Here is an 11,795-nt window from a genome sequence, read left to right as displayed (position 1 = left end):
CCACCTCGACGATACGCATCCCTCTTAGAACTTCGACCTTGCAACAAACACTGAACACAAATACGACAAAAACCTAGAAAAGACAAACAAAAAAACACGAAAATTTCGTTGGGAACGCCCCTCGAATTCTTCAACCGTCTTTTCTGCGAGAGGAGACACTCTCTGTAATTCTCGACAGGCTGGCACGATTCCGCTACGTGGACAACAAGGTTAACAGATGACGTGTTGTCGTGATTTTCTGCTGGATCGGTAGACCCGACACATGTGAATTTGGCGAGCTGCGGAGTTGTCAGAGACGGCGTGCAGCACTTCCCGCAGCTCGGCCAACGCTTCACGCTTTTGCACGACTTCGCTCCGCGCACTTGGACAACGTGCACCTTCTCAACAGGACACAAGGGGTGAGTTAGTAGACGGCCAGCTACTGCAAAAAAATTTCAACGATGAAGGAAAGAGGACAAATTGGACTCACGGCACTGCTGAGTATGTTTAGTGTCTGAGCACTCGTTGCCTAAGAGATTTTTCAGAACGCTTCTAGTTTGAGTTTGCTGGCCGTTTTCGCATTCGGTGAGAGGGCCCCATGGACCATAAACGCATCCTAAGAGAACTGAATAATGAGACAGGACACCTAGTAAGGCGAGAAAAACTCCACACCGTCCAAAGAAAGGCCTCTAACGTGAGCGGCCTTGACGTAAGCGCGGACTGCGAAGATAGCCGCCGGCCGACTCCTCCTCATCGCAAAGGCACGCTTCGTAGTAGGGATGAAAAACGTGAGCCTTCTTCGTGGCATCGAAAAAGAGGTATTCGCATGTTTCGGTCGTTTCGTTGGCGAAGTACAAAAGACAGACGATCCACTTCCCCGTATTTCTACAGCGTCCCGGATAGACAAAAAGCGCGCTGATTACGCTTGACCGAAAGGTCGTGCTAAGGAACTTTAATTAAAGGAAGGCCTACAGATGCCCAAGCCTATGACATCACTCTAATCAGAAACCATAAAAAAACTGCTAAAATCCACAAAGACAAAGACAGTGCAACACTGGCACATAAAAGCACTATCTAATAATCTATCTTACTTATTTGCTTCCTTCTCTTTGTCACATACTTCAGCGTACACTTGTTCACCTTCACCTACACCGAGACAATAAAATGAAAAATTAACGTGTAAGTCCCATTTAATTAATAGAATACTTTGATGCTTGACAGATGATACCCCGTACACACTTGACTCCGTCATTCTGTGAGGAATAATATCACCTTCGAGTTTACCTTCCGATTTTATAGGCAGTTCATAGGCATGTCTTTCAACAGGATAAGACTTTTTCAAAATCTGGCGCTGACGAATGTGCATCACGAGAAGGACGACTAAAGCGATAAACGTGATAACAAACAAAATAAGAAACGCAATTCCAAAGACGCCAAACGAAGAGCCTCCAGAAGGATTGGAAGTAGCGGCTTCACATTCACCAGAAGAACTGGTATAAAATGCTATATACAAAAAGTGACGACAATTGCACAAGTTAGTAGTATGCGGCATTAAATAAGAAAAGACCTTACACGTAGGCCCACTAGAGGACTCCAGGTGCACCTATAAAACAAAATACATTCTAACACCAACATCAACTGCTTCTGCCTACTCCTTTAATTTCGTTGATGAGGTAAGCAACAAAGTAGATCGAGTAGCGAGCGTTTCTTTCTAGTTTACTGTCGGTGTACGTCGTGTCACCAAAAAAGGTGCGGTTTCCGCTCCCAATAGTAAAGTGATTTCGAGCTTTGTTGTATTGAGTGTAGTCAAAGAATGCTGCTGCATGCCATAGCTCGCTCATTTCACTTTCCCTTGGCGGAACAGAAAGCGGCGGAGGACGCTCAAGACCCGAGTAAATAAACACTTTGATGTAACTAGGAGGACGTAACAAATCATTATGGATGAGCTCAGACATCAATTACCTAACTGGCACTTTCTCGTCAGAAATAAATGGAGCTGAAAAGCGAACAATTCCATTGGAGCTAATTTCAAGTTCGTCGAGCGGATTAGAAATAAACTGCGGACGTTCAGGTGCTAAACACAAGGAAATGCACGATTGAATTAAACTGCGGCTTGCAAAATTACCGGTAATCAAAGTCTCATTGGTAATGATACCAGGAGAACTTTCAGGAAAAGCATCCGCATTGTTGATAGCAGTTACGTTAATTTGGTAACGAGTGTAGGCACGAAGGCCAGTCAGGTTGAAAGAGGACGAAATGGACTCCACAGACATAACCGCTGCTTCTGATTCATCTAACATCCAGTAGTACAACTGCAAAAAGCAGATTTTTCAGAGAAAACACAATGAAATTTCGACTTACTCTATACGCTCTTATGATACCGTTGGGATTGAGGGGACTTTTCCATGTCAAAAATAACGATTCAAACGTTTTACTAATAAGCTTGAGTTCCACTGGAGGAGTTGGGGCTATAAGAGAACAAAAGCATGAACAAAGAAGCTTTAGTGTCGGTAGCTTTTCTTACTTGCTGCTGGCGGACGGAAGCACTTTCCTTATTAATTAATTAAAGATATTGTAAAGAATAAACCAGTTCAAATTTACTAAACATACCACGTACGACAATCACAAAACCGCTCGATTGGGCTTCGCCGATGGAGTTTATCGCAGTACAGTTGTATTTTCCACTGTTGTCATAGTCCAGACTCGAAAACGATATTTGTGACCCCGTTTCTCCTGTGATTATTTGCCCATCTTTATACCATTTATATTGAGAAGGTTTAGGGTTCGCTTTAGCGCTGCAGTTCAGAATTAGTGACTGTTCTTTCACAAACCAACTAGAGTTTGCTTGTACTCTAACGTTAAAAGGAGCATCTAAAGAACAATGTAGTTTTGACAGCGAACGAGTAAAGAATTAGGAGCTTACACGTGACATCAAGCGTTATTGGTAGAGATGCAGCACTGAGACCAGAGTGCCCGCTGGCTCTGCACGTGTACGAGTTGGCGTCTGCTTTCCTGACTGACGTTAATGTCAGAGTGCCCTTGTACTTTCCGTTTCCCAAAGAACGGGTCGATGAATTTGAAGGATTGACTATTTGAACTCCACTTTTGAACCATTCGAACGTGATTGGAGTCTGTATTAGACGGAATTGTGTTGCTTCACACTCCAAAGCAGCCGGAAGTCCTTCCTGAACGCTAATCGAATTTCTGACAGGAGTGGGAGCACCTTCACAACAGAAACGAATTAGGCTAATAGAAAATACACCACATTTATGCTTTTTACAGGGTGCTTTTCCAATATCACAGTCTTCGCTTAAATCACCGACACAATCCTTTCCTTGATGTTTCTTCACGGGGTTGTCAGCTGTCCGCAATCTTGTTCCCACACCACAAGGACCCGAGCAAGACAACCACGTGCTCCACCCGCAATCCACTACGAAAACAAGGACCCCTTTAATTAATGCTACCAATAGCAAATGTTTCACCCACCGTTGATGTTTAGGTTAAACTGTAATGTTTTTTGCTTGTTATCAATCCACGTGTATTGGCACGTGTATGTTGTATCCGTTGATGGAGCTTTCCCAATATGAAGACTTGTAAACTTGTTGTCTGTGGATTGTCTAACATCGGAATTAGACGACGAAATTGGACTGTTGCCTGATTTCCATTGAATATTTAGCAATGAGTTCAAGTTTGTTGAATCGGGATTAACGCCGCACAGAACAGGAAAAGAAAGTGCATCTCCTCCGTAAACAAAAATGCTTCCAGATGCAACAGAGGAATCATTGTATAGAATGCCAACGTCAAGTTCTAATAATCAGAAAGTGTAAGAAGACACTCTAAAGGGTATTCATCCTACCGTAGTTTGCTTTCAATTCACACAGGCTGAGGTAAAAATTATTTGGAAAAATCTTTTGAACGTTTATGTACCGTCCCCACAATGAAGGAGAACACACAATTGTCGTTGTCCAAATAGTTTTGCCGTTGTTTCTATTTGGAACCGTACCGCACAGCAGATTGTTATTTCCATCATTGGTCAAATCACTTCCTATCCGCACAACCGCACCATTGCCTCGATCTCCGTAAAAGGACGTTTCAACGCTTGATATCAAATAAGCTGTCTTTAAATCAACTCGCAACCACGGATCCATTGATGGATTAGTTGCAGCACATCCAGTATTTGTAACGCCATCAATAGCCAGTGAAGCCTGGAGCCTACTATCAATCGTATCTAATGGACCGTGGGTAGCAACAGCACCTATTGCCTTCATGTCAATTTGACCACCTACCAAAGCACCAATAGAATCAGCCTTGTAGATGAACATATAAACTCACAGTTTGTATTTGCGCAATCTTCTGATAAAGGAGAGGGACAATCCTGACCAGTGCCAACTTTGAGTAGAGTAATGGTCCTTGTCCTTGTTCCTCGTCCACATGATGATGAGCACGCTGACCACGAGCTTACTTGACAATCAGCTAAAAAAAAGGCCAAATGAACGTGCCACACAAATTAAACGTAACGTACCTGTAAACGTAAGATCGACTGTTTTGGTCTTTGCAATGTTGTTTGCTGTGTAGTGGCATTTGTACTGACCATTTGGAGGAATAGACGTAAGAGGACTCAAACGCAGTTCTTTATATCCTGATGAGCCATCAGCTTGACTAATAGTAGCAGAGTTCTGTTCTGGAACGTCTGTTCCATTAGGAAATTTCCATGTTGGACCAAAGTCTCCTTTTGGTGAACCACAGAGTACAATGTCTCCTTGTGTAACGTCTAATTTTGAAATTGCTGCGGCGTTCTTCGTTATGGTGATACCGGGATCTATATAAACAGAAAATAGTTGACTCACTACGTTTTCGATATGGATTCCTACCCTCGGTTTCATCATAATACACCTCAATTTCACACGGTTGCAAATACTGTAGATCACCCGCCCCATCATCCTGTCCGTGTCGTCGAATGCTGACATATTGAACCCAATTGATAGGAGAACAAGAAAAGTCAGTAAATGTAGATGGAGCTGGACTAGGAATAGTAACGCTACTCCCACATTGATGATTAGTGATTCCATCCGAATCGATAGCATCCTTTCCCACGTAGACCTCGATGCCTCTTCCATACCTATGACGAGTTAAAAATCTGATCTTGGTCACAGAGTAGAGATGAAGCAAATCAATTGACAGCCATATGGTTGGAGTAGACGACTGAGAAGCAGCGCAATCCCCCCAATTTTGACCTGTTTTCCCATCCACGGCTAGATCATATGAACTTCCAGTGGCAATGCCTGTTTCTTTGAACACCAGTTTGTTCGCCGCGGCATTTAGAATCACTTTCATTTCTACAAAACAGACAGTAAATTCAACATGCTCTAAACAACGTAGATGAATCTGCTGTAATAGCGGAAGACCAAGACCGATAGCGTTTAGTTTCGACGTACCTCCAGAAACGTGATCAAGACAGACTATCATCGTCAATACGAGTGATAGACAGCGAGAGAAGGCCATGAGAGTGTCGCGGATGGCTTCCGTCTAAAAGAGGAGCGACTTTCCCGTATGCCCTGGAACCGCCCAAACGAAGGAGGCGTGCCGGCAACCCCACCTTGCAACAAACACTGAAACACAAATACGACAAAAACGTAGAAAACACAAACGAAAAAACAGCAACAAAAAATTCGTCAGTGACGCCCTTCGAATTCTTCAACCGTCCTGCTGCAAGCCGAGGAGACACTCTCTGTAATTCTCGACAGGCACACACGATTCCGCTACGTGAACAACAAGGTTAACCGGTGAAGTGTTGTCGTGATTTTCTGCTGGATCGGTAGATCCGACACAGGTGAATCTGGCGAGATGTGGAGTTTTCACAGACGGCGTGCAACACTTCCCGCAACTAGGCCAACGCTTCAGACTCCTACACGACTTCGTTCCGAGCACTTGGACAACGTGCACCTTCTCAACAGGACACAAGGGATGAGTCTGTGGTAGAGGAACAACTATAAAAAAGCAAACAGTTTGACGAGAAAGACAAAGAGAAGGACAAACTGGACTTACGGCACTGCTGGGTACGTTTAGTGTCTGAGCACTCGTTTCCTAAGAGATTTTTCAGTACGCTTCTAGTTTGAGTTTGCTGGCCGTTTTCGCACTCGGTGAGAGGGCCCCATGGACCATAAACGCATCCTAAGAGAACTGAATAATGAGACAGGACACCTAGTAAGGCGAGAAAAACTCCGCACCGTCCAAAGAAAGGCCTCTAACGTGAGCGGCCTTGACGTAAGCGCGGAGACTGCGAAGATAGCCGCCGGCCGACTCCTCCTCATCGCAAAGGCACGCTTCGTAGTAGGGATGAACGTCAACGAAAACGTGAGCCTTCTTCGTGGCATCGAAAAAGAGGTATTCGCAAGTTTCGGTCGTTTCGTTGCTCGCCTCACATTTGGCGAAGTAAGAGCCAAAAGACGCCAGCTCGATCGGTTCGGAGACGGTCCACTTGGAAACAAAGTGGTCGACCGATTCGGCGAATTCGTAAGAGGGAAGTTCGAGTTCGTCCGCCTCGGTGCCGTTGGCGTTGGAGTTGCCGCACAAGCCGCCCGTCTGGTTGCGGAAAAAGCGACTGATGCTGATCATCACGTCTTTCGGATTATAGACGATGTCAATGCCGGCGAAAGCCGACAGGCGCAGATACGTTTGACCGTGATTCTCGATCTTGCGAATGTTCATCGTGCGGTGAACTTTGTAGGGAAGCGGCGTGGGCTCGCCGTCGACTAGAAGTTGAGTTCCGTCCGGCGTAAGAGTGTAGATAGTGCCGTTCAGATAGACAAGAACGTTTTCTCCTTTCAAAGTAATGCCGAAGGTGTCATTGGGATGACGATGACGAGTCAGGACGTATTCGATTTTCGGATTGAGCTTAGATTGGTATTTCAGTCCGTCAAACGTAATGAAATGATCCCCAAAAACGTGGCAGTACGCTACAACGAGAATAAATAAATAAATAAATAAATAATTTTAAAAAGTCCACAATGCACGTATACCTCGTTTCATCTCGGAAGCGAAGCAGTAGCTAACGTTGATGGATTTGAAGAGCGTCGAGTTAACCGTCAGGTTGGCATGCGTAAGATTCATAGAGGCGTTCGCGTGGAGATAGTGCGTCATTCGGTGCCACTTATTATACAGATACATCGACACGTTGACCTCTTCGTAGCCGGACACGGATCCGTTGGCGTAGAGGCTGAAGTCGGTGAGAGTCTTAATGAGACTCGTGCTCTCGTTTTTCGTGTGCTCTCTTCGTAAAATCGACCCGTTGAACTGACCTCCCTGCACGTGAACGCTCATGTTGTTCCAGTGCGTGTTCGTTTTCAGAGTCGTATTGATCCACGCTTCGCGAGTCAAGGATCCATCGCTGAAGTCGGTCGTATTGATCTCCGTGAGGAGATAATAGCGAGGAGCCGACGAGTTCTTCAAATTTTCCGTCGACATGCAGACATTGACGAATCTCTGATTATATTGATTCCACATCCAGCTGATATTCGTCGTCACGCGAAGAGGCGTTCCAATCGCTTCGATGCACGCGTTGTACGTGCCGTTGCTCGATATGAGAGACGTGGCGTTGTACACGGTGATATTGAGCATGGAAACCGGAGCGACTCGTTGGAAGGCGAAGCTCATGTTCGCCGGCCCGCTCAGAGGAAACCAGGGCGTGACGTCGACCGCCTTCTTCTCCGTTCCCTTATAGTAGGGAAAGCTGATGTTGGCCACTGCCATGATGCCGAGGATGTTGTCGCCAAACGGATCAAAAAGCGTAGTCTGAGAGACGAGAATTAAAAAATTATTTAATTAATGAATAAATATATCGGTCACCGTTTTGCGATTCTCGACGCTCAGCGATTGCTTGAAGGCGTCTTTTTGAACGTAGACGTCGTACGTGCTGTTAATCAGAAGGTTCTCGTTTTCAGGCATCTCCTTGAGCTGAACGTTGAGCGTGTAGTTGTCGAACAGACGCGCAATGCCGCGCTGGGTGAAATTGCTCGTCGCGTTGCCGCAAAGAACGAGCTTCGGCTGGACGTAGTACGCATCCAACGTGACGTTGACTTCGCTCATCAGAGCCAATCTAAAAAGGAATCTCAGAGTGCGGAGACGGGGACTCACTCATCCCCTACCTCGGGTTAACGGAACCGGTCATTTCGAATCGATCCTTTTTCTGCGAGCCCCAGCCTTCGGCGTAGTAGTCCAGACATCCTTCGGCGTCCATTCCAAAGTGTCCGACACCGACGGCGGTCAAGTTCAACGGGAATCCGAGAATCGTTGGAACCGTGCGCTTGATGTCCATGAAACTGCCCGTCTTCGTCACGTTCAGAACGCCGCCGTCGATGCTGTATCGACCCTTCGTCAAATAGTTCCAGATTTTCTTAATTTCGCTTGCGTGAGAGACGAGCTTGGCGTAGAACGACGACTTTTCGCCGGCATTCTTCCACGCTTGAATCAAGCGAGGCAGCTGATGGAACGTGAATTTTTCCATGACGACGTCCGACAGTTCGTCTCGAACGGCGTTCAGTCGATCGTGAGCGAAGAGAAGACGCATAATGTTCGGCTGCTCGTTGTGATTCCACGCGAGTTCGTTTCCGAACATTTTGACGAGACCCGAAACGGTTATATTGTCTTTCAACGACTCGAGATCCATAGAAAACCCTTCCTAAAAAAATGAGAAAGTGAAAAATGAAATGGCCAATGAATTCGGCACTGTATGTACCGGTCTGTTGAGATGGCTTGTATCGTAGTCACGAGTCAACAAACGGAAATAGCCAACGGGTCCGAAGAGGAGATTGATCAGTTGATCTATCCCAGTTCCACGCACGCCAACCTAGAAAAACCCGCCTCTATTAAATAATAGAAACCTACGCGCGTCTCGACCTCCAAAATGTCCGTGTAATAGCCGAACGCGTGACCGGTGATTTTCGCGTAGACGTTATTGGGGATCGTGCGTCCGCTCGGCGTGTAGTAGGAGAGTCGGAAACCGGCTCCCATGATGTCTCGTGGCAACGAATGAGGCAGCGGAAGATCGGCGAACGAATAGTAGCCGCGAAGGTAGGAGGAGGAGAAGCAGGGAAACTGGGTCACGGCGCACGAAACGAAAGCGCCGGACACTTTCATGGCAACCGATATAAATTCTTTCCTATGAGCGAAAGAAAGAAAGATGCTGGAAGAACGGCATGTATTAGAATTGTCTTGTCTTGTCACCTGTAGCGAAGATAGGGATCGGACGTCGTTCGCATCTGGGTCAGCATTCGGCACATGTGGCTCTTGACGTTCATCTTGGGCTCTTTGGAGACGCGCTTCAGTAGGTTGATGGCGAGCGCACGCGGTACGACGATCCCGTTCTCTTCGCCTATCGAACTGACGAAAACGGAAAAGGCTGCAATGCGAACTTCGTCGTCCTCTTCGACGTCGAAGACGATGGGTAGACACAGTTGACGAACCTAAAAGAAAATCAAAACATAGAACCGCTATTAATTCGACGAGCACCTGATTGGGACTCCTCTTGGCAATTCGCTTCAGAGCGTGAACGGCAGAACTGCGACCCACGGTCAACAGCTTCTTCTCTTTCAACGCAGCCATGAGAGCGGGAATAGACCTGGGACTGCCCGCATTGCCGAGGGATTTGATCGCGTGAACGGCGTGTTCCCAATTGCGTTTGTCCGCCGTTTCCGGTTCGGTAGTGAAACTGAACGTATTGGGCACCTTTGCTAGATTGGTCTCGAGCTTTTGGATCAGCCAATTCAGAGCCTAAAAGACGTGTCTATTCTGATCTAGAATTTATAGAGTATTCTTACCGCTTCGACTTCTGTAGAGCAGTCCACGTTCATGCTGTTCAATACCGAATTGATGACTGAGCCGAGTGCAAGCGAAGGCGTTTGCCAGGTCTGCAGTTTCGTGGCCATTTCCTAGACCTCTTCATTTGACCCCTATCGATTACACAAACGCATGCACGTTCTCACCAGAATATGAGACAAAGTAACGCAAGGAGACGTGTAGTGGAACGGCATAAGAGCTATGCTGTTGATGAGTTCGCGTTTGCGAGACTCGGCCAATTTGTATGCGGGATCCTCGACTGCTTTGGAGATGAAACCCAAAGCGGCTTCGGTGCCAACGTAAGTCAACGAATCCAAGAAGTAGGTTCTGTGTAGTAGGAAAAAAGTGAGTAGTCCATCGGGGGCTGTTGATCGAGCACTCACCGGATCTGTTCTTCTGGAGAAACCAGGGGCTCCTTCTTGATGCCGTACTTGAGATGGTGTTCCTTCAGCTCGTTCTGGCTGCACGTGCGAAGCGTGCGAACCAGTTCGATGAAGAGACTAGGTACGCTCGACGGATGACACGAGCCCAGCGTCTCCAGCAGCGTCGGAACGCCGTCGCACTTCCGCATCTCCTTCACGCTGGACGAATAGTACGAAAACACCAACGAAGAATTCTGATAAGTCTCCGCTAGAAAAGGAGAACGTGATCAAAGAAAGCTAAGAGATAGTCCTATCCCCCCCCAGTCTCACGTAGTTGAGGTGCAGTTTCCGTTTGCGGAGATCCAATAGCAGTGACATTGATTCTAAAAAATGAGACACAGGTTATAGATGGCGCAAAACTAGAGGAGTCTCATTTTTCGTACAGACAAGCGCTGACCACAGAACCGGCTGACTTGCTCATTGGCGCAAAGAATTCCGACTGGAGCAAAGCGCAGCTCTGCACGTAGAGTCCACTGCTGCCGTGCTTGGCCAGTCGATATTCTCCGCTCATTTTTCCATACGTCGTCTTCGACTCTTCATACTAAAAACGACGAGTTAGAAGACGGTTCGGAGAGTAGTCTACTGTACCTGTATAGTTGGAAGCAATGTCGTGAACTTCGGTCGTCCCGTGCATTTGTGGGTCTCTTTCGTTTTCAAAACGACGACGTCGTCGCCGTCATTCGATCGAACAATGGCAGATTGACAATCGCCGAGAACATCTCGCTAATTAGATGAAAATAGATTGCGTAAAAATCGACAATAGACAAGTGACAATGGAATCACCTCCCACATGTTCGCACGACCCAAGTGGCCCCCAAGGGGCACCTGAAGGCTGCTGACGAGACCGCGTTGGAAATTGATCATTTGTTCGGGAACGGAAGAATTGATGAAGATTTCCTCTATTATGCCGTTCTTGTAGCGGAAGTATATCGGATGGCTCATCACTGTCGTGAAGAAAGCGTCGGATACGTTGCACTTCGTGACCTGAAGAAAAGAGGTGAAAGCCGTATTGCCCCCCAAAAATCTAATTGGCTAACTGTGAGCGACGAAATTGGGGCGAATGTGACAGTCATCTCCAGCTGAATGGCTATTCCAGATTGATCTGTGGGAGGAGCGTCCGCGGTCATAGTGCCAGGAATCAGATGAAAGCCTTGCATGACCACAGAGTATTCAACCTTAGTCCCTGCGCAAACACAAGAGTGCAAATGATTCAACAATATTGCATCACCGAACGATTTTGTATCACCTTGGCTGGAAGGAACCACGGCTAAAACAAAAAAAAGTTGATTTTTTTGCGACTGGACGTCCCCTTGGGCCCATACCTGCTCTGATGGTGCCAACGATTGCTGCAATGACCAGGAGCCTCATCTTCGATCGACCCTCAATGAATGTGTACGATAGCTGGAGCAAGGGTCGAATGACGAGATGTGCCTCTGTCACGTTCTTATGATATGACCGTTCTTTGAAAAAAAACAAAGCCTCCATTCAAATGTCGAAAGTCCGTATAATTTAATTGATCAAACAGGGCAAACGAGACCGAGGCGAGCGTCGAATATCAAG

General features: G+C 46.6%; 2 protein-coding genes and 1 long non-coding RNA gene across 4 annotated transcripts; all 3 read right to left on the bottom strand.

Moving 5' to 3' along the window:
* Window positions 1-278: 278 nt before the first annotated feature.
* LOC136190513 (uncharacterized) lies at window positions 279-784 on the bottom strand. The gene is made up of 3 exons (XR_010670572.1): window positions 652-784; window positions 470-595; window positions 279-421 (listed from the first exon to the last, which is right to left on the bottom strand). It is a non-coding gene; the product is annotated as an uncharacterized lncRNA (long non-coding RNA).
* A 132-nt stretch (window positions 785-916) lies between these two features.
* On the bottom strand, window positions 917-5,545 carry LOC136190472 (uncharacterized). 2 transcript variants are annotated; one of them, XM_065978634.1, is made up of 17 exons: window positions 5,415-5,545; window positions 4,851-5,315; window positions 4,502-4,798; window positions 4,312-4,452; window positions 3,836-4,261; window positions 3,466-3,786; window positions 3,260-3,409; window positions 2,903-3,202; window positions 2,590-2,850; window positions 2,504-2,530; window positions 2,341-2,447; window positions 2,105-2,291; window positions 1,942-2,053; window positions 1,632-1,893; window positions 1,552-1,582; window positions 1,186-1,482; window positions 917-1,125 (listed from the first exon to the last, which is right to left on the bottom strand). In XM_065978634.1, the coding sequence occupies exons 1-17, from the start codon at window positions 5,479-5,481 to the stop codon at window positions 1,067-1,069; spliced, it is 3,510 nt and encodes a 1,169-aa protein (XP_065834706.1). In that variant the 5' UTR covers window positions 5,482-5,545; the 3' UTR covers window positions 917-1,066. The 2 variants fall into 2 exon arrangements, with proteins under 2 accessions (XP_065834706.1, XP_065834705.1); XM_065978633.1 differs by having other exon boundaries at window positions 1,186-1,582.
* A 15-nt stretch (window positions 5,546-5,560) lies between these two features.
* Window positions 5,561-11,693, bottom strand: LOC136190464 (apolipophorins-like). The gene is made up of 20 exons (XM_065978620.1): window positions 11,558-11,693; window positions 11,482-11,502; window positions 11,273-11,418; window positions 11,019-11,219; window positions 10,824-10,958; window positions 10,619-10,776; window positions 10,506-10,558; window positions 10,197-10,443; window positions 9,960-10,140; window positions 9,795-9,905; window positions 9,487-9,747; window positions 9,202-9,440; window positions 8,875-9,136; window positions 8,714-8,824; window positions 8,124-8,656; window positions 7,825-8,074; window positions 6,999-7,770; window positions 6,207-6,935; window positions 6,025-6,150; window positions 5,561-5,966 (listed from the first exon to the last, which is right to left on the bottom strand). The coding sequence occupies exons 1-20, from the start codon at window positions 11,601-11,603 to the stop codon at window positions 5,674-5,676; spliced, it is 4,875 nt and encodes a 1,624-aa protein (XP_065834692.1). The 5' UTR covers window positions 11,604-11,693; the 3' UTR covers window positions 5,561-5,673.
* Between the last annotated feature and the right edge of the window lie 102 nt (window positions 11,694-11,795).

This window comes from Oscarella lobularis, chromosome 8 (assembly GCF_947507565.1).
Source record: "Oscarella lobularis chromosome 8, ooOscLobu1.1, whole genome shotgun sequence".
Lineage (NCBI taxonomy): Eukaryota > Metazoa > Porifera > Homoscleromorpha > Homosclerophorida > Oscarellidae > Oscarella > Oscarella lobularis.
The sequence above is the reverse complement of the archived record's forward strand: the minus strand, read 5'-3'. Positions and strand labels throughout refer to the sequence as shown.